We start from the raw sequence: 19,363 nt of genomic DNA on the forward strand, positions 1-19,363 counted from the left end.
CCGCAACCGCAAGGCTCTCCAGAGGGTGGTGCAGTCTGCCCAACACATTACCGGGAGCAAACTACCTACCCTCCAGGACACCTACAGCACCCAATGTCACAAGAAGGTCATAAAGGACATCAACCACCTGAGCCACTGCCTGTTCAACCCCCATCATCCAGAATGCGAGATCAGTACAGGTCCATCAAAGCTGGGACCGAAAGACTGGAAAAACAGCTTCTATCTTAAGGCCATCAGAACGTTTCCATCACTAGCCGGCTTCCACAACCCTGCACCTTAGAGGCTGCTGCCTTATATACAGACTTGGAATCACTGGCAACTTTAATAATGGGACACTAGTCACTTTAATAATGTTTAAATACTGCTTTATTCATCTCACATGTATATACTGTATTATATTCTACTGTATTTTAGTCAATGCCACTCCGACATTGCTCGATCTAATATTTATTTCTTAATTCCATTATTTTACTTTTAGATTTATGCGTATTGTTGTGAATCATTTTTAGATACTACAGCACTGTTGGAACTAGGAACATAAGTATTTAGCTACACCCGCAAAATATGTGTATGTGACCAATACAATTTGAAGTTAGGGTTGGTAGAAAATTCTCTGTGCTACACCAAACAGTACCTAACCTGTAACTCCCAGTAATGGATACCAAAAATCTTTGGTTCAATCACATTATCTGGTTTAACAATCTGTAGCTATCTTCCAGTCAACCTTCTATAGCGCCCCCCACAACAGTCTTCCAAACAAGTTTGCACTGAAGTTTCTACTTACAATCATCCACTCTGCTCTGCTAGCAGTCGGTGCTTCCGGTTCTCGTTGCATGAGCGGTTCAATTCTTCCAATAATCACTATTGCGGCATTGCCTTATCAGTTGAATATTACAATCAAGGAATAGGCACGTATAACGCCTCATACTTAATGGTTGGCGTCATAGCTCAAAGGATGTGGTTAAATGAAAAGGGTATGCATGCTGTTCTTTTCAAATACGCCATTGCTTATTACATTACACATCAAATCTCCTTCATGATCACCATCTTTCAAGCTCAGAGATATTTGTCTATGAAGAACAGTGTGTTATCAAGAACACAGTAGAAAATAATACAATTACTTTATTCCATCTACATCACCTCAGTAAGGTAAATATTCAACTATCCTTGTTCTAGCCCAGGTTTACTCTCTCTCTAAAAACAGTTTACACAAGCCTGTTTCAAAAGACAAGTTAACAAAGGGTTAATGAGGGGTATGTGGTTAATTACTCTCTTACCCAAAGACACTTCACATAACTATAATATGTCACCCTTGACACCCCCTGTGTACATCTCAGGCCACACTGCTATGATTTTTCCCCATTGTGGACACTCCTATGTCTGATAAGGTTAGTCAGGAAGGAGAAGCTCTTGTAACATAGTTTGCACTTGAAGGGCTTCTCCTTGGTGTGAACGGTCTGGTGCATCTTCACATAGCTCGCTTTAGCAAAGCGCCTCCCACACGTTGGGCAGGTGTACGGCTTGTCGGCGTCAGTCCTAATGCTCGGCCTCCCAATGACACCAGAGGAGGTAGAAGCAGGAGCCAGCCTCAGGTGGTTAGTCTTTGAGCTCCCTCCTTGACCTCTAGCCATTGTTTGGGTGTTGTTGGGATTTTGTGCTGTGTTAGAGGCTAGGAAGCGCTTGTGCTGAACACCCATCCTGCCTCTGTCTGTATTGCTAGGGTAACCATGAGTTAAATGAGGAAGGCTAGACCCAGACCTTCTATGAACCCATTCACCAGGCATTAGACGAGATCCTGATGGAGAGGAAAGACTTCCTGTTAGACTCCTACCAGGGGGGTCTCCCACCACTCTCTGTGAAGGCAGAAGCCCAGGAAGACCTGCACTGTTTATCATGGACACTGTGGTGTTTGTATCATAGGAACAGGAGGGTCTATCTCTATCAGCCCCAGGCCCTGCTACATCCCTGCACTGAGACTGTGAAGAGAAGGGTCTGGGCTGCAGACTGGATCCCTGACTAGAGCCTCTGTCTCTCTGATGACCACCAGGACTGAGGTTGTTCAGTCCACCTGTCCACTGGTTGTGTTCTGTGTGGTGGTGGAGTCTCTGTCCCTCGTAGTTGGGTCCTGGTTCCGACTCGGGAAGGAAGAGCGAAGGCTGCTGATCCAGGGTTCTGATCCGGGGCCAGGCTTTGTGACTAGCCACCTCAGAGGACCAGTCTCTCCCACCAGCAACACCGGATGACAGCAGGCTCTCATGGACAGCAGACTGTAAGCACAAATTCAACAGAAAAGCATATAGGTTTATGTAAGAACCCATTTGCTCTACACACAGAAACATGACATTATAAAATGGTAACCACAGTTCAGCCCTAGCCTGACGACTATAAATCCTTCCGCTGCTCTGTCGTTCGCAACATTATTTCATCTGAGACTGTCTCTCCCGCCGCATACAGACACCTCCCCGTACCCGCAGACCAAATATACACCTAGCCCAGGGCTCAGTCGGTCTGTTGTCATGGAGAGTAAGTTCAACTATCTGTTTCTGGTTGTTTTTAACAGTGTTGTTCCGTAGCCCCGAGTTAAGGACGCTGTCCCAGCCACTGACCTCCACTTTGTCGCCTCTGATCCTGGCCTGCTCAGTGATGTTGTCCCGTAAGCCCTTGGCTCCACCGGTCTGGGTCTGGGAATTCAAGATGGCCGCCCAGTCTCCTCTGTTAGCCTCCAGCCAATCACCTGCAGGAAAAGGTTACAAAAATGGCAGAGAACTCTACATATGGAGTTTTTGGGGGATATTACCTGGTCAGGTTCATACATTATGTGTGTTTTTGTATGTAAACACAAGTTGCATTGATTTCATTTAATTAATACATTTTAAAAAATGCATAGCTGCGAGCAGAATGGCAGGAAACTAGCTTTAAAACTGTATAATGTTATTCTGCTCCATGGCAAAATGTGTAGAGTTGTAGGACATTTGCTTTAAAGCAACAACATTTTGTCTCTGCGGTCAATAGGCGGTCCTCTAAAATGTTTGGTCGTAGATGGCACCGCTGGCCACAGAAACGACCCACCCCCACTAACATTTAACCACTGCTGAAAAGAATCCTTGGGGAAATGCTGCTTTATGTGCAATCAGTGAAAGCATTACCAAGTTTATATCTCAATATTGTCATGACTTTGCCCTGTTGTATGAGGTTTATGACCCCCATAAATACCTTTTCCCTCCACCCTACAGAATGGACCCTTGGAAAGCCCTTTGTTAACATAGAGAGAATATGGTAACATCAAAACGTTGGGGAAAGGTACAATATTTGTGTAATCCAACCAGGAAAGTGTCCGTTGGTACTTAAAGAATATGATGTCAGATCAGTTGTTGTCTGGGGATTATATCTGATGATAGGACAACATAAATTGTATCTTGGAAAGGCCACACATTCTAGTTATCAGATTCACATGGAATTGTTGTGCAATTTAAAATGTTTAAATATGAAACTATTTGTGAAAAGATTAAATGTAATTTTAGTGAGGCGTGAGGACTGGTGTCCATACGTTTAAAAGGGCTCATTTCAACGTGAAGGAGGTGACGATCACCACGCTGGAAAGGATGAATTTCGAATAGACCAGCCAGAATACAGGACGAGCTGAGTATGGCAACTTGGTATGAACTTTGAACTCTTATTCACTAAAGATGTACGTGGCCTAGGAAAGGACAGATAATCCTATGAGAAGCCAGGGTACTTCAACGTATCCGTTCTACAACACTACGACCAGAAAGATTCTACAAAGGACAAGGGCGATCTCTGCTAGGCAAACCAGTCTTCCATCTTCGACCCATCTATCGAAGCGCAGCTCAGTGTAAATAAACTCAGCAAAAAAATAAATGTCCTCTCACTGTCAACTGCGTTTATTTTCAGCAAACTTAACATGTGTAAATATTTGTATGAACATATATACCATGACGGACCCTCTACCTCCAAATCGATCCCGCTCAAGAGTACAGGTTGAGGACGTTCATTCCTTAGACGATAAACGCGAATCCGACCATCACCCCTGGTGAGACAAAACCGCGACTCGTCAGTGAAGAGCACTTTTTTCCAGTCCTGTCTGGTCCAGTGACAGTGGGTTTGTGCCCATAGACAATGTTGTTGCAACAGGCCTATAAGCCCTCAGTCCAGCCTCTCTCAGCCTATTGTGGAAAGTCTGAGCACTGATGGAGGGATTGTGCGTTCCTGGTGTAACTCGGGCAGTTGTTGTTACCATCACAGGTGTGATGTTGGATGTACCGATCCTGTGCAGGTGTTGTTACACGTGGTCTGCCGCTGTGAGGACGATCAGCTGTCCGTCCTATCTCCCTGTAGCGCTGTCTTAGGCGTCTCACAGTACATACATTGCAATTTATTGCCCTGGCCACATCTGCAACCCTCATGCCTCCTTGCAGCATGCCTAAGGCACGTTCCCGCAGATGAGCAGGGACCGTGGGCACCTTTCTTTTGGAGTTTTTCAGAGTCAGTAGAAAGGCATCTTTAGTGTCCTAAGTTTTCATAACTGTGACCTTAATTTCCTACCGTCTGTAAGCTGTTTGTGTATTAACGACGGTTCCACGGGGCATGTTCATTAATTGTTTATGGTTCATTGAACAAGCATGGGAAACAGTGTTTACACCCTTTACAATGAAGATCTGTGAAGTTATTTTGATTTTTATGAATTATCTCTGAAAGACAGGATCCTGAAAAAAGCACGTTTCTTTTTTTACTGAGTGCTTATATCTTGCATTTTCCTTTTCCGAATAGGCGGTTATTAGAATGCATAAGATTCTGTGTTTACGGTAGCATAGCTTCTCAAGGTCCGACAGAGACCCAATCCCCTTTGTCCCTCAGTCTTCCCGATCTTTGATTCAAACTCAACCCCTTTTCTTTGTGTAACCAGCCATCATATTGGTTTAATCCGCTAGGGACTTTTTCTTTTATGACATGATTAGTAATAGATGTATGATCCATCCTGTGTAATGCATTTCTGTGTGATTATTTAGGTATTTAGTTAATAAATAATCAAGCCAATTTTTGTATTGCCGATTAAACTTGTTAGCCAGGGTTTGTGAAGATAACTAGGAATTTTACAACGTTCAGATAAGACTGAATAAGGTGACGATTAATAATGGACTGCTATTGACATAAAACATCTTTAAGAGTTTATTCGGAAGACAGCAGCTCTATAAACACCCTTCTGTGGTGCCCCAGGTTATTAACAAGTTAATTGTCGCATGGTTTAATTCAATCACGTAATCAATCAAACGTTAGGTAATCGATTTGATAAAATAGCCTGTCATATAATTTAATCAGTCAGAGACACAACAATACCACAAGTAAGTGAAGTTTAGTGTAGTGCTGTAGGTTGATTATCTTTGAATGTAGCAGGTAATCAATCTTAACTTCACTAGGGTAGGGGGCACTATTTTCACTTCCGGATGAAAAGCGTGCCCAAAGTAAACTGCCTGCTACTCAGGCCCAGAAGCTAGGATATGCATATAATTGGTAGATTTGGATAGAAAACACTAAAGTTTCCAAAACTGTTCAAATATTGTCTGTGAGTATAACAGAACTGAAAACCTGATAATTGTTTTTGTTGTTTTCTATTGAATGCCATTACAGTATCCATTGACTTAGGACTCAAATTGCACTTCCTATGGTTTCTACTAGATGTCAACAGTCTTTAGAAATTGTTTCAGGCTTGTATTCTGAAAAATTAGTGAGTAAGACCGCTCTGAATGAGTGGACCCTACAGTGTCCCAGAGGTTTTTCATGTGCACGACCGAGAGCACCCCTTTCTGGTTTACCTTTTATATCGACGACGTTATTGTCCGTTTGAAATATTATCGATTATTTAGGCTAAAAACAACCTGAGGATTGATTATAAACATCGTTTGACATGTTTCTACGAACTTTATGGATACTATTTGGATTTTTCATCTGCCTGTTGTGACTGCGTCTGAGCATGTGGATTACTGAAGTTTTTGGATATAAACAGGTACTTTATCAAACAAAACAAACATTTATTGAGTAAATGGAAGTCTTGTGAATGCAACCATATGAAGATCATCAATTTTTGACTTGTGTAACTCCTTTACTTGGCTGGTAACTGTTTGTAATGATTTGTCTGCTGGGCGCTGTTCTCAGATAATCGCATGGTATGCTTTCGCCGTAAAGCCTTTTTGAAATCTGACACCGTGGTTGGATTAACAAGAAGTTAATATTTAAACCGATGTATAACACCTGTATGTTTTATTCATTTTTATAATGAGTATTTCTGTTTTTGAATTTGGTGCTCTGCAATTTCACTGGTGGTACCCTAGTGAGGTTAAAGTCCTTAATGTATTGAGTCTATAAACCAGTTCTGGGGTCAAATAGACTTATGGTTTATGCTAAGATTTTTTACGTTTTCAGCCTTAGTGTATCGCGGTCATCTTTAAGTACAACACCCGTTGAATATGGCCGGTGTCAGTAAATGTCGGCAAAAAAGCGTAATGAAACATGCACCTGTCAAGAAACGGACTGTTAGAACTCTTAAGGCTCCATGGATTGATGAGGAATTGAAAAACAAGGCAAAAGGAGTGGCTAATAAGTCTGGCTGCACATCTGACTTACTGCAAATTGAGAAATTATGTATTCAACAGAAGAAGAAACTGTATTATGAAGCCAAGATCAATAATATAAAGAATGATGGAAAATTACAGGCAGAAATTCAACTCCATCTTTCATCGAATCAGATGGCTTATTCATCACAAAACCATTTGATGTTGCCAATTATTTTAATGATGACTTAATTGTCAAATTGGGCAAACTTAGGCGGGAAATGCCAACAATGAACAGTGAGCCATCGTATTCATGCATAAAAAAAACAAATAATGAAAGAAAAGCACAGCAGTTTGAATTCTGTAAAGTTAGTGTGGGAGAGGTGGAAAAATTGTTATCAATCAATAATGACAAATCTCCTGGCATTGACAACTTAGATGGAAAGCTACTGAGGATTTGTAGCTGACTCTATAGCCACTCATATCAGTCATATCTTTAATCTGGGCCTAGAGGAAAGTCTTTGTCCTCAGGCCTGGAGGGAAGCCAGCATACCAAAAAAAAAACAGCAGACCAAAAAGCTTGCTGCCAGCTCTTAGTAAACTGTTAATGCTACTTCTCTGTAAACAAATGAACAACAGACTTTCAGCATGCTTATAGAGAAGGGCACTCAACATGTACTGCACTGACACAAATGACTGATGATTGGTTGAAAGAAATTGATAATAAGAAGATTGTGGGAGCTGTACTGTTAGACTTCAGTGCAGCCTTTGATTTTATTGACCACAACCAGTTGTTGAAAAAACGTGTGTGTTATGGCTATATATCTAATAGAATCATAAGGTATTCTTTAATGGAAGCTTCTCTAATGTCAAACATGTAAAGTGTAGCGTACCACAGGGCAGCTCTCTACTCTTTTCTATTTTTATCAAGGACCTGCCACTGGCATTAAACAAAGCATGTGTGTCCATGTATGCTGATGATTCAACCACAGCTAATGAAGTCACTGAAACCCTTAAAGAGTTGCAGTCTGTTTTGGAATGGGTGGCCAGTATTAAACTGGTCCTGAACATCTCCAAAACTAAGAGCATTGTATTTGGTACAAATAATTCCCTAAGTTCTAAACTTCAGCTGAATCTGGTAATGAATGGTGTGGCTGTTGAACAAGTTGAGGAGACTAAATTACTTGGCGTTACCTTAGATTGTAAACTGTCATGGTCAAAACATATATGACGCCACACTCCAAAAAGCAAGCTCTAGTTTAGCCTAATTTTGATTATGGTCCAGTCGTGTGGTCCAGTGCAGCAAGGAAAGACATAGTTAAGCTGCAGCTGGCCCAGAACAGAGTGGCACATCTCTCTCTTCATTGTATTCAGAGGGCTGATATAAATACTATGCATGCCAGTCTCTCTTGGCTAAGAGTTGAGGAGTGACTGCATCACTTATTTTTTTATAAGTGAAATGAATGTGTTAAATCCCAAATTGTTTGCATAGTCAATTTACACACAGCACTGACACACACACACTTACCCCACCAGACATGCCACCAGTTTTTTTTTCACAGTCCCCAAATCCAGAACAAATTCAAGAAAGCGGACAGTATTGCATGGAACTCCTCAAAAGCAACACCTCACAGCACAACGCCTCTCCCCTATTTGACTTAGATAGTTTGTGTGTATGCATTGATATGTAGGCTACGTGTGCCTTTAAAAAAAAATGTATGTAGTTCTATCCTTGAGCTGTTCTTGTCTATTAATGTTCTGTATTGTTTCATGTTTTGTGTGGACCCCAGGAAGAGTAGCTGCTGCTTTTGCAACATCTAATGGGGTTCCTAATGAAATACCAAATACCAAATCAAAAGCAGGAATAGGCAGCAGAGGTGCAAACGGCACAGCTTGGTTCAGTTGACCCATCCTCTGGCAAACATAACAGGATTTACTTTAAGACACAAGGTCCTGTTTTAGACCAGGCCAGAAGAAGTTATGAAAGATATTTTCATACGTCTTGTTGACCCCCAAGATGGCCTGCCATACTACCATCATGACCAACCTCAGTATCTCTTGCCGAAGCGTAACTGGAACGACAACTTGAGAAACACTGGGCCAATCGTACTGGCCAGAAGTGCCGCAAGAACTCAATTTCCTCATTAGAACACCATCTCTGTCAAAGTAAGCCACACAAACTTCAAGCTCCTGCTCTGGACGTATCTCAGCAAAAAGAGGGGAGAGGGAAACATCTTTTCTCTGTTCATCAACCAACTGCTTCCTCCTATACATCAAAGTATCAACTGTAGGGACCCTCTCTTCCTTCAGTGGTCCTGCAAACTCACTCATCTTTGAGGTTTTCAAAGGAGAGGTTAACTCAGGAGGTTTAGCGAAATCAGGATCACCTATAAACATCTCGGACAGATTGACCATTGTGGGATTGCTGACATACTCTAGCCTTGCTCCCGACGACGAATCGTTTCCAAAAAATGATTGAGACCCACTTCACCGGTAGGCTAGGCCTCACTCCAACGACAACAGAACCAACAAACTGTAACCAGTTGCTGAAGTGTCAGACAAAGGCAAGACACCATCCAAAATGAAGGAATGGGCTGTGTCTTCGGAGAGATTAGCTGTGAACACTTAATAATAGCCAGGTGCATCACTAGTCCCACTGAAGATCTATTACTGTATGTAGGCTATATGTATTTCTCTCTTACCTTGCTCCCCCATCTTTAGTCCACTCAGCAGATCAATGCTCTCTGGTCCATCCTCTACTGTCTCCTCTTTGACTAGCAGCAGATCAGGCTTCCCATCCTCCATGTCTACTGACTGTAAGAAATACAGAGCGAGAGAATGTTGAATCAAGACATCTGATATGAGCACCCTGCTATGGAGCATCTTGTCATTGGGCAAAGAGGGATTGCTATGAGTATTGTGTAAATATGTTAGTTGATTTGATTACTTGACTCTTTAATGGTTTGATCATTCAAAAGGCATGGTCCCACACTTAAGACAAAATGAATCAAGACCTGGGTCAGTATCCACAAAGAGTCTCAGAGTGCTGTTCTAGGATCAGTTTTGCCTTTTAGATCATAATGAATAAGTTGATATCCTAGATCAGCGCACCTACTCTTGAGGCTTTCTGGATATGGGCCTTGACCTAATACCATTCAGACAGTAGTTTACAGAGGGCTCACCTCAGTGATACAGTGTGTGTTCCTGTGCTGCTCAGCTGGTTCCTCTGTGGGTTCAAGAGGTGTTGTGTGGTTGTCCTCTATGACCATGTTCCCGTCAGGGTTCCCCAGACCCTCCTCACACCCCTCCTCCTTGACCAGCAGCACCTCTGGACCCTCCTCCTCCTGGAAGAGACAGGTGATACAGATTACACAGACATACACTCCCTCAGGTACGTACACACAGATAATAAACACGTTCAGCATGGTGTTTACCCATCCTAGACTGTATTTACAGAATGACGTCATCATTGTTAATGTCATCACAGTGGACATAAATATGATGTTGTGGGTAAATCAGTGTTATGGGAAAATGTTGGGTAGAATGCTCTGGATAAGAGCATCTGTTAAAATTGTTAGGTATGTAAAGCTATATTTAGTAAGTGTATATTGGTTATAAAGCGCTGTTGGGTGTATGCAGAATAGGGTGACATCAGATGTGATGTACAATGAGTTTAAAAACCTTAACACCTGCTTTTCACATGACATAGACTGACCAGGTGAAAGCTATGATCCCTTATTGATGTCAACTTTGAATCCACTTCAATCAGTGTAGATGAAGGTAGGAGACAGTTTAGCATACAGGCGAACGGGGGGCAGCTGAAGCCTTTGTTACAGAACATGCAGAAGAACCGCGTCTCTTAACTATTGACTGAATGTTTTTCCCCCTCCCCGAGTGTAGGGTCTCGTCCTGTCGTTTGATTACAATACCTGATTGAAAAGTATGTGGCCCTGTGAATTGGAAGGTCCCATCAATGTGGACACTGGGTCGTGATCCCTGAACTTGTGTTAAGGGGAGTAGGTGGGGACATTTGGATTTTTATCTAAGCTTTCCCTATAATCTAAGAAATCTGTCTTATGAGTGTCCTTCTCCTCAGTGATTCTCGTCGAAATTCCATGTCAGAGGAGCGTCGCCCTCCATTTTCACAGTCACCACAGTCTATAACCTCACTTTTCTTATCTAGGCACCCTTCGGAGTATACACTACTACTATACTGGTTCAAGTCCCCTCTAGACAGATCAGTCTGTGTCTCTAAACCCAAGGGCATGTTGCCAGGGTCCATCTCTGTAGTGTAAGAACAATACGGATCGTTGCCAGTCCCTAACGCGTCACCCGAGTCCCGATGGGAAGGAACAGTCCTCGGGCTCGGGTTACTGTAAAGTAAATACTCTGAGCCAGGAGCAGGAGGACAGCCTAGTGGCCCCAGTCTAACTGGGTCAGATCGTGTGTGTAAAAGCCTGTGTGTTACAGTTAAAGTCTCTGTGTCGGTCTCTGGCTTGAGGATGGCGTTCAGCGTTCTACTGACCTCCGTGATGCTGCGGGAGGTCCTGGGCTGGGGCGTGGCGGCGCGGTCCTCCGTGGCTACAGGGAGCGCTCCAGTCTGGATGTCTCTGTGTCTTGAGTCCTTTCCTTCAGTCCCCTCCTGATTGACCCCAGGACTTGCAGCCTCTGCATCTGCAGACTGACACAAGAAGAGAGGAGGTTATTATCGATACATAATAGGTTTGCATAACAATGTCGTAGGGAAGTCTGAGGGCGGCAGGTAGCTTAGTGGTTAAGAGTGTTGGCTAAGTAACTGAAAAGTTGCTGGTTCGAATACCCGAGCAAGGTGTTGAACTCTAATTGCTCCTGACGCAAGCCTAGCAGACGGGCTAAATGCCTTTTATGCTCGCTTCGAGGCAAGCAACACTGAAGCTGTTAAGGAGCCTTTTGGTCCTAGCACCAGCTGTTCTGGATGACTGTGTGATAACACTCTTGGTAGCCGATATGAGCAAGAAGGGTGAATTATTGCACGAAGCGTGCCAGCTAAACTGAGTTTTTGGGGATATAAAGAAGGACATTATTGAACAAAAGGACAATTTGTGATGTAGCTGGGACCTTTTGGAGTGCCAACAGAAGAAGATCATCAAAGGTAAGGCATTTATTATATCGCTATTTCTGACTTTCGTGGCGCACCTGCCTGGTTGAAAAATGTTTTTCATGCTTTTGTATGCAGGGCGCTGTCCTCAGATAATCGCACGGCTGGATTAACAAGTTAAGCTCTATTTTGATGTATCACACTTGTATTTTCATGAATGTTAAATATTTATATTTCTGTACTTTGAATTTCACCGGATGTTGTCGAGGTGGGTCGCTAGCAGAACGCCTGCGCCAGGAAGGTTAACAGCTTCTACCCCCAAGACATAAGACTGCTTAACAATTAATCAAATAGCTACCTGGACTATTTACATTGACCCCCCCACATTTGTTTTGTACACTGCCGCTACTCGCTGTTTAATATCTATGCATAGTCACTTCACCCCCTACCTACATGTACAAATTACCTCAACTAACCTGTATCCCTGCACACTGACTCGGTACACCCTGTATATAGCCTCGTTATTGTTGTGTTCATTTTATTATTTTTTACTTTAGTTTATTTGGTAAATATTTTCTTAACTCACTCTTCTTGAACTGCACTGTTGGTTAAGGGCTTGTAAGTAAGCATTTCACTGTAAGGTCTACACTTGTTGTATATTCGGGGGATGTGACAAAAAGTTTGATTTGAAGTCGCTCTGGATAAGTGTCTGCTAAATGACTAAAATGTAAGTCTCACAAGCTCCCCTATGGCAGATAAATACAGATGTACATGTAAGCATCTGAATAGCTGAGGGGAGTGTTTCTGAAATAAAACAGGACACATTTAAATGTATTGTAATTTATGTTACATTAAGACACTAACCTCTATCACAATAACATGCTGGGTTGAGGTTCCACTCCCCTCATCTATAGCTATAGGTTGGTCATCTATCCATGCGTTGTGTCCCGCTGGTTTCACAAAGCTCCTGTGGCCCCCAATGAGATGTCCTTCACCTGAGGGAGTGATTGGGGGAAAGGGAGTGGTTCACATACTGTCAATGCTCAATACTATATTGTACACTTGACACTGTCTACAATTGGCAAGGATGTAAGGTAGCACTTGTCATAACTTCTTTATATGCCATTTATTGATTGATTATGTTCCATGCATCACATGCTTTTAATTGAGTATGACAATAGGAAATTCAGTAAATCAAGTATCTGTTTAGAATATGACAGTGTCTTTGTGCAAGAATTTGTTCTTTATTGACCTACCTGGTAAAATAAAGGTAAAATAAATAAAACATTGTACAAGATAGCGAAGTAATCAAGGTTATTATTGCACACTAGCCAAACACTGATCAAGACAAAATTCTGGATAACACATTTGAACAAATGCGCCAAGCCCCTCAACCTTCTGCAAAATGTACCTCTTGCCATTCCTCTGTATCGGTCGAGGATCTTGACACTACTGGGACGACTGGCGACGACGCGCTCTCGTATTGTCCTCTCTGCGCGCTCCCGTGCCACCTTCAGTTCCAGTAGCTGTAGTTTCCTCCGTAATCCCCTGTTTTCTTTCTGGCTTTGAGTAACTTCTAAACGAAACACTGCATAGTCGTCATCTACGAGTTTACAGATCTCTGCCACGGCTGCATTCGCTAGCACCTCCATAATGGAGGCTATTTGAGTGTGAAAAACCATACAGTCAGCCATTGTTAGCAGCTAGCAAGCGTTACCTAGATAACATAGGTATATGAACCAAGTCCTGTTTCCAACGCGAATTACAGACTACCTGAGGTAATTATGTGATGCCGTGAAGTAAAAATCGCATACTTTGAGTTCCAGTGTGTTAATAAACGTCTAAATACAACAATAAAAACGCTAAAGTGGTAATTGTTCTTGGTCACTGTTCGCGTCCGTTTACTTCTTCGGTGGTATTTTTGGCCAGTTGGCATCCTATGTTGTTATTGCATTACTGCCACCTACTACTGTGCTGGAGTGGAGTGTGGGCCAGAGACCGGGAGAAACATAACAATGCCTGCCTGCCCCGTTTATCTTGTAAAAAATAAAACAAAAAAACGGATACTGTATATGTTCATATTCTACTCAATAGACTCATTACACTTAATTCATGTATCCCATTCTCTCTCATCTCAGTCAACTTACCTGGTAAAATAACAGTAAAATATATTTTTTTAAATAAAATGCTGGTGCTCAAATATCTCTCCCCCGCTTATACTGCCCACACTATATCAACACATGTTCTACTGTTTATATTTCCTGGCAATAATCACACCTTCCTGGTGGATATTTTCCTATGATATGTAATTACTTATTCAGTCGGTTGTGTCCCAACCTATGTCTATTTAAGGTGGCCTCCTATCATCTTTCTCATGCTGCCGTTCTCCCGCCCCCAACTTTTTGAGAGCATCTTGACTGGCTGCACACGGCTTGGTACGACACCATCCAAGGACCTCTATACCAGGCAGTGTCAGAGGAAGGCCCAAAAAAGGTTCAAAGACTCCAGTCACCCAAGTCATTGACTGTTCTCTCTGCTACCGCACGGTAGCAGTACCAGTGCAGCAAGTCTGGGACCAACAAGCTTATAACCCCAAGCCATAAGACTGCTAAATAGCTAATCAAATGGCTACCCTTACTACCCGCATTGACCCTTTTTGGTGCTAATTCTCTTGCACTGACTAAGTACTTGTACTCCCCGTATATATCCATGTTATTTTTACTCTATTATTATTTACTGTGTATTTATTCGTGGTGTCACCTTGTATTTTTGTATCTTAACTCTGCATTGTTGGAAAAGGACCCGGAAGTAAGCATTTCACTGTTGGTCGACACCTATTCTTAACAAAGCATGTGACAAATCAAATTTGACTCGATTTTTTTCCCTCTGTATATAGAAGATAGATGGGTTTGTAGTACCTCATACAGCAGGTTTTGTCTGGTGCTGCGTGAGCTAAAGGGCTACAGGCTTATCAGTACTGATGAAATGAGACAGCGCACACCACTACTCTGTCTGGCTTCATATTCTTAGTCCTTGCGCCTGTATGACATCTAATCTTTCCAGTGAAATCCTGGCTGCTGAACCATAAGCTACAGACAGCGTATCACATTCAGAACCTATAGAATTTTCCCACCACTCTCTCAATGTGTTCTGCCCAGGTCAGCCTTATGTCAAAGTACATCCCTAGGAACCTGAAGGCCCCCAGTCTCTCCAAGTTTCTCCCATACAACCTCAGACGTACCTCATCTCCCACCTTCCTCATGGTAAAAGAAAACTGTCTGACTTCTCTACAGAGAATCTGAATCCCTACTTTAATGACCACCTCATCGACTGCTTCCTGTACATCCTGACTGTGAATGGTACATTTCTTCCATTAGGCCCCATCATCTGCAAATAAAGACCTTCCAATATCCAGCTGTACCTGAGAGTAAACATAATTGATATTGATTGAGAACAAAAGATGACAAATTACTAGGGATGCACAACATAAATTGGTAAGCATATCAGAATCGGACGAGATTAGCTAAAAATGCCAACTTCGGCATCAGCCCGTTGTCTAGTTTAACGCTGATGTGCAAAACCAATGTCAAAGCTGACGTGCACACCTATATAATGTAGGTAGATGACGCCACAAAAAATACAGCGCAACACAGAACAAAAGCAGAAAAATACTAAAGCGCACACCAACAACTAAAAAGTTCAAGTTGAGCAGTCATTTGAAAGAGTCAGAACATTTCAGCGAGACAACTCAAAGGCGAAATCCATTATCGCCAAGATATTGGAATTCATTGCCCTTGACAATGTCGTGGATGATTTTTGGCTTTCGTCGACTGGTCGAGCAACTCAAGCCCCGGTACACACTACCAAGTATGCGCTATTTTTCAGATGTTACCCTACCGGAGTTACAGAGTATTGTTGAAACGCACATTCATAAACTACTTGCTATGAGCGTCACTGCTATTAGTTTCACGACTGAAATTTGGACCAGCGCTGTCAGCCCAGTGAACATGCTGAGTCTGACAGCGCAGTGGGTCAACGAGAATTTCGTACTGAGGAAAGCCTTATTGCATGCTCAAGAATGTGCTGGTTCTCATACCACTGCTGCCAGTTCAATGGCGTTTGAAACTTGGAAACAAGAACACACTCCTAGCTACATTCGAACTGACTCGAGAAATAAGCTAATCAACAGCGTCTGCAGCAGACGTGATACCCTGTCACGGCATTGAAACGCCTGCTCAACGAAACTGCTGACACAGACCGCGGGGTTAAAACTTGCAAAAGTACTCTACGAAGCGATTCGTTGGGATTCTCTCTGAGCCTCTTTACTGTTTCGCCACCATGCTCGATGCAAGGACCGCTACTTCGATGCAGACAAGCAACAGGGTTTATTTGAAATGTTACAGACACAGCTGGACAAGATAGAAACAGTGACAGTGCGCACCGAGGAAGAGAGGCCATGGACAAAGAGAGCTGAAACTTCACTGCTTGACATGTGTGATGAAATCCTGGTTAAGGCTGAATAAATGAACATCAAAACCGCACAGCAAGTGAAAGAAATAGGTTTTGACGATGTTTCACTGGTAATGGGGACATACGTAAATGCCAACAGAATAACTTTTTAGTGTGTGTTTAAACTATTTAAATGTACTAAAAAGCTTAAAGGCCGCTAAAATGGTAAATATCGGTTATCGGTATTGTTTTTTTTGGCAAGGAAAATATCAGCTATCGGCCAAAATTGTAATGTCGGTGCATCCCAAATAATCACGCTCCCCATGTGGTTTACCATTATCCACCAAGGATCTGCCCCACCCTCACCTGGATAGACCTTCCAAGCAGTTGAACGTTCTACTTCCTACACCAATAAGGTCAAGCTTGATTAGCATATTATACGCCATCCACATCAAACAAGACATCTACAACAGTCTCCTTATTGACCTGGGCCTTCCTGACCTCTGCTTCTAAGCAGAGCACTGGGTCCATAGTTCCCCTTCCTGAACCCACTCTGATGTGGAAATATTAACCCCCTGTTCTCCAGGAAGTAAGTCTCTCCATAATCTTACATACAGTTGAAGTCAAAAGTGTACATGCACTTAGATTAGAGTCATTAAAACTTGTTTTTCAACCACTCCACAAATTTCATGTTTACAAACTATAGTTTTGGCAAGTCGGTTAGGATATCTACTTTGTGCAACAATTGTTTACAGACAGATTATTTCACAATTCCCGTGGGTCAGACGTTTACATACACTAAGTTGACTGTGCCTTTAAACAGCTTGGAAAATTCCAGAAAATTATGTCATGGCTTTAGAAGCTTCTGATAGGCTAATTGACATCATTTGAGTCAATTGGAGGTGTACCTGTGGATGTATTTCAAGGCCTACCTTCAAACTCAGTAGCTCTTTGCTTGACATCATCAGAAAATCAAAATAAATCAGCCAAGACTTCAGGAAAAAAATTGTAGACCTCCACAAGTCTGGTTCACCCTTGGGAGCAATTTCCAAACGCCTGAAGGTACCACGTTCATCTGTACAAATAATAGTACTCAAGTATAAACACCATGAGACCACGCAGCCGTCATACCGCTCAGGAAGGAGACGTGTTCTGTCTCCTAGAGATGAACGTACTTTGGGGCAAAAAGTGAAAATCAATCCCAGAACAACAGCAAAGGACCTTGTGAGGAAACAGGTGCAAAAGTATCTAAATATATCCACAGTAAAATGAGTCCTATATCGACATAACCTGAAAGGCCGCTCAGCAAGGAAGGAGCCACCATTCCAAAACCGCCATAAAGCCAGACTACGGTTTGCAACTGCACATGGGGACAAAGACCGTACTTTTTGGAGAAATGTCCTCTGGTCTGATGAAACAAAAATAGAACTGAATAGAAGCACAGGGGTGGCAGCATCATGTTGTGGCGGTGCTTTGCTGCAGGAGGGACTGGTGCTCTTCACAAAATAGATGGCATCATGAACAAGGAAAATTATGTGGATATATTGACGCAACATCTCAAGGCATCAGTCAGGAAGATAAAGCTTGTTCGCAAATGGGTCTTCCAAATGGACAATGACCCCAAGCATAGTTCCAAAGTTGTGGCAAAATGGCTTAAGGACAACAGTCAAGGTATTGGAGTGGCCATCACAAAGCTTTGACCTCAATCCAATACATTATCCAGCGCCTCATCGCGGACATGGGCCAATATGACAAAGCAAACATCTTTCCCAGGTGAAGCTAACCCAGCCTTGCCTATTGCTGTCTTCACCTCTGCCATGGTAAATGGTGCATTCAATGCATAATTTACATCCTCCCTCATATCCAGCGCTCCAGGGTGCTCCTCTCTCATTCTCTCCCTTTGCCCATCCTCTGACAGGTTAGCTGAGCTCACTTCTTTAAAATACAGTATTCACACCTCTTGACTCTTTCCACATTTTGTTGTGTTACAGCTTGAATTTAAAATTGATTACATTAAGATTTGTTATGGCAAGCCTAAAGTTCAGGAGTCAAAATATGCTTAGCAAGTTGTATAGACTCACTCTGTATGCAAAAATAGGGTTTAACATGATTTGTGAGTATGATGAAGTTATTAATTACACTTTAGATGGTGTATCAATACACCCAGTTACTGCAAAAATACAGTTAGGCATACTTCCTAGCTCAGTTGCCGGAGAGGAAGGAAACAGCTCAGGGATTTCACCATGAGGCCCATGGTGACTTTAAAACAGTTTAATGGCTCTATGATAGGAGAAAACAGAGGAAGGATCAACAACATTGTAGCTAGTCCACAATACTAACCTAATTGCAGAGTGAAAAGGAGGAAGCCTATACAGAATATAAATACAACATGCATCCTGTTTGCAACAAGGCACTGAAGTCATACTGCAAAAAATGTGGCAAAGCAATTCACTTTTTGTCCTGAATACAAAGTGTTATGTTTGTGGCAAATCCAATACAACACATTACTGAGTACCACTCTCACAATATTCAAGCATAGTGGTAGCTGCATCATGTTATGGGTATGCTTGTAATCATTAAGGACAGGAGTTTTTCAGGATAAAAAATAAACAGAATGGAGCTAAGCACAGGAAAAATCCTAGAGGAAATCCTGGTTTAGTCTGCTTTCCACCAGACACTGGGAGATGAACTCACCTTCCGGCAGAACAATAACCTAAAACGCAAGGACAAATATACACTGGTGTTGCTTACCAAGAAGACAGTGAATGTTCTTGAGTGGCCGAGTTACAGTTTTGACTGTCGCCTCTGGTCCTGGCCTGCTCGGTGGTGTCGTCCCCTGGGACCTTGGAATCCAAGTTGGCCACCCAGTCTAATCTGTTGCCCTCCAGCCAACCACCTACAGGAAGAGGTTAGAAAATAGACTTTACAAACGTGTCAGAGAAAACGCTACATATGGATTTTTTTGGGGGTCAATTACGTGGTCAAATTAAGATGTGTGTTTTTGTATGCAAACATAAGTTGCTCTATGCTGTAATTATTTCCCCCTTACCTTGCTCCCCCATCTTTAGTCCACTCAGCAGGTCAATGCTCTCTGGTCCGTCTTCTATTGTCTCCTCTTTGACCAGCAGCAGATCAGGCTTCCCATCCTCCATGTCTACTGACTAAGAGATACAGAGTGAGAGGATGTTGGATCAAGAAATCTGATATGAGCACCCTGCTATGAAGCATTATCTGATTGGGCAATGAGGGATTGCTATGAATACTATGCAAA

The 19,363-nt window shown here is 42.5% G+C and overlaps 1 protein-coding gene across 1 annotated transcript in view; it reads right to left on the minus strand.

Annotated features, from left to right (window-relative positions):
- Positions 1 to 367: 367 nt before the first annotated feature.
- The window catches only part of LOC121841793 (early growth response protein 1-like), a 52,475-nt gene continuing 33,479 nt past the window's right edge, over positions 368 to 19,363 (minus strand). The window contains exons 5-6 of the mRNA XM_042311950.1: positions 2,607 to 2,734; positions 368 to 2,267 (exon numbers count right to left, since the gene is read on the minus strand). Coding sequence (XP_042167884.1) covers positions 1,347 to 2,267; positions 2,607 to 2,734 — 1,049 coding nt within the window. The 3' untranslated portion in view covers positions 368 to 1,346. The remainder of the gene's footprint in view (positions 2,268 to 2,606; positions 2,735 to 19,363) is intronic.

The sequence above is a fragment of the Oncorhynchus tshawytscha genome, linkage group LG34 (genome assembly GCF_018296145.1).
Source record: "Oncorhynchus tshawytscha isolate Ot180627B linkage group LG34, Otsh_v2.0, whole genome shotgun sequence".
In the NCBI taxonomy this organism is placed as follows: Eukaryota; Metazoa; Chordata; class Actinopteri; order Salmoniformes; family Salmonidae; genus Oncorhynchus; species Oncorhynchus tshawytscha.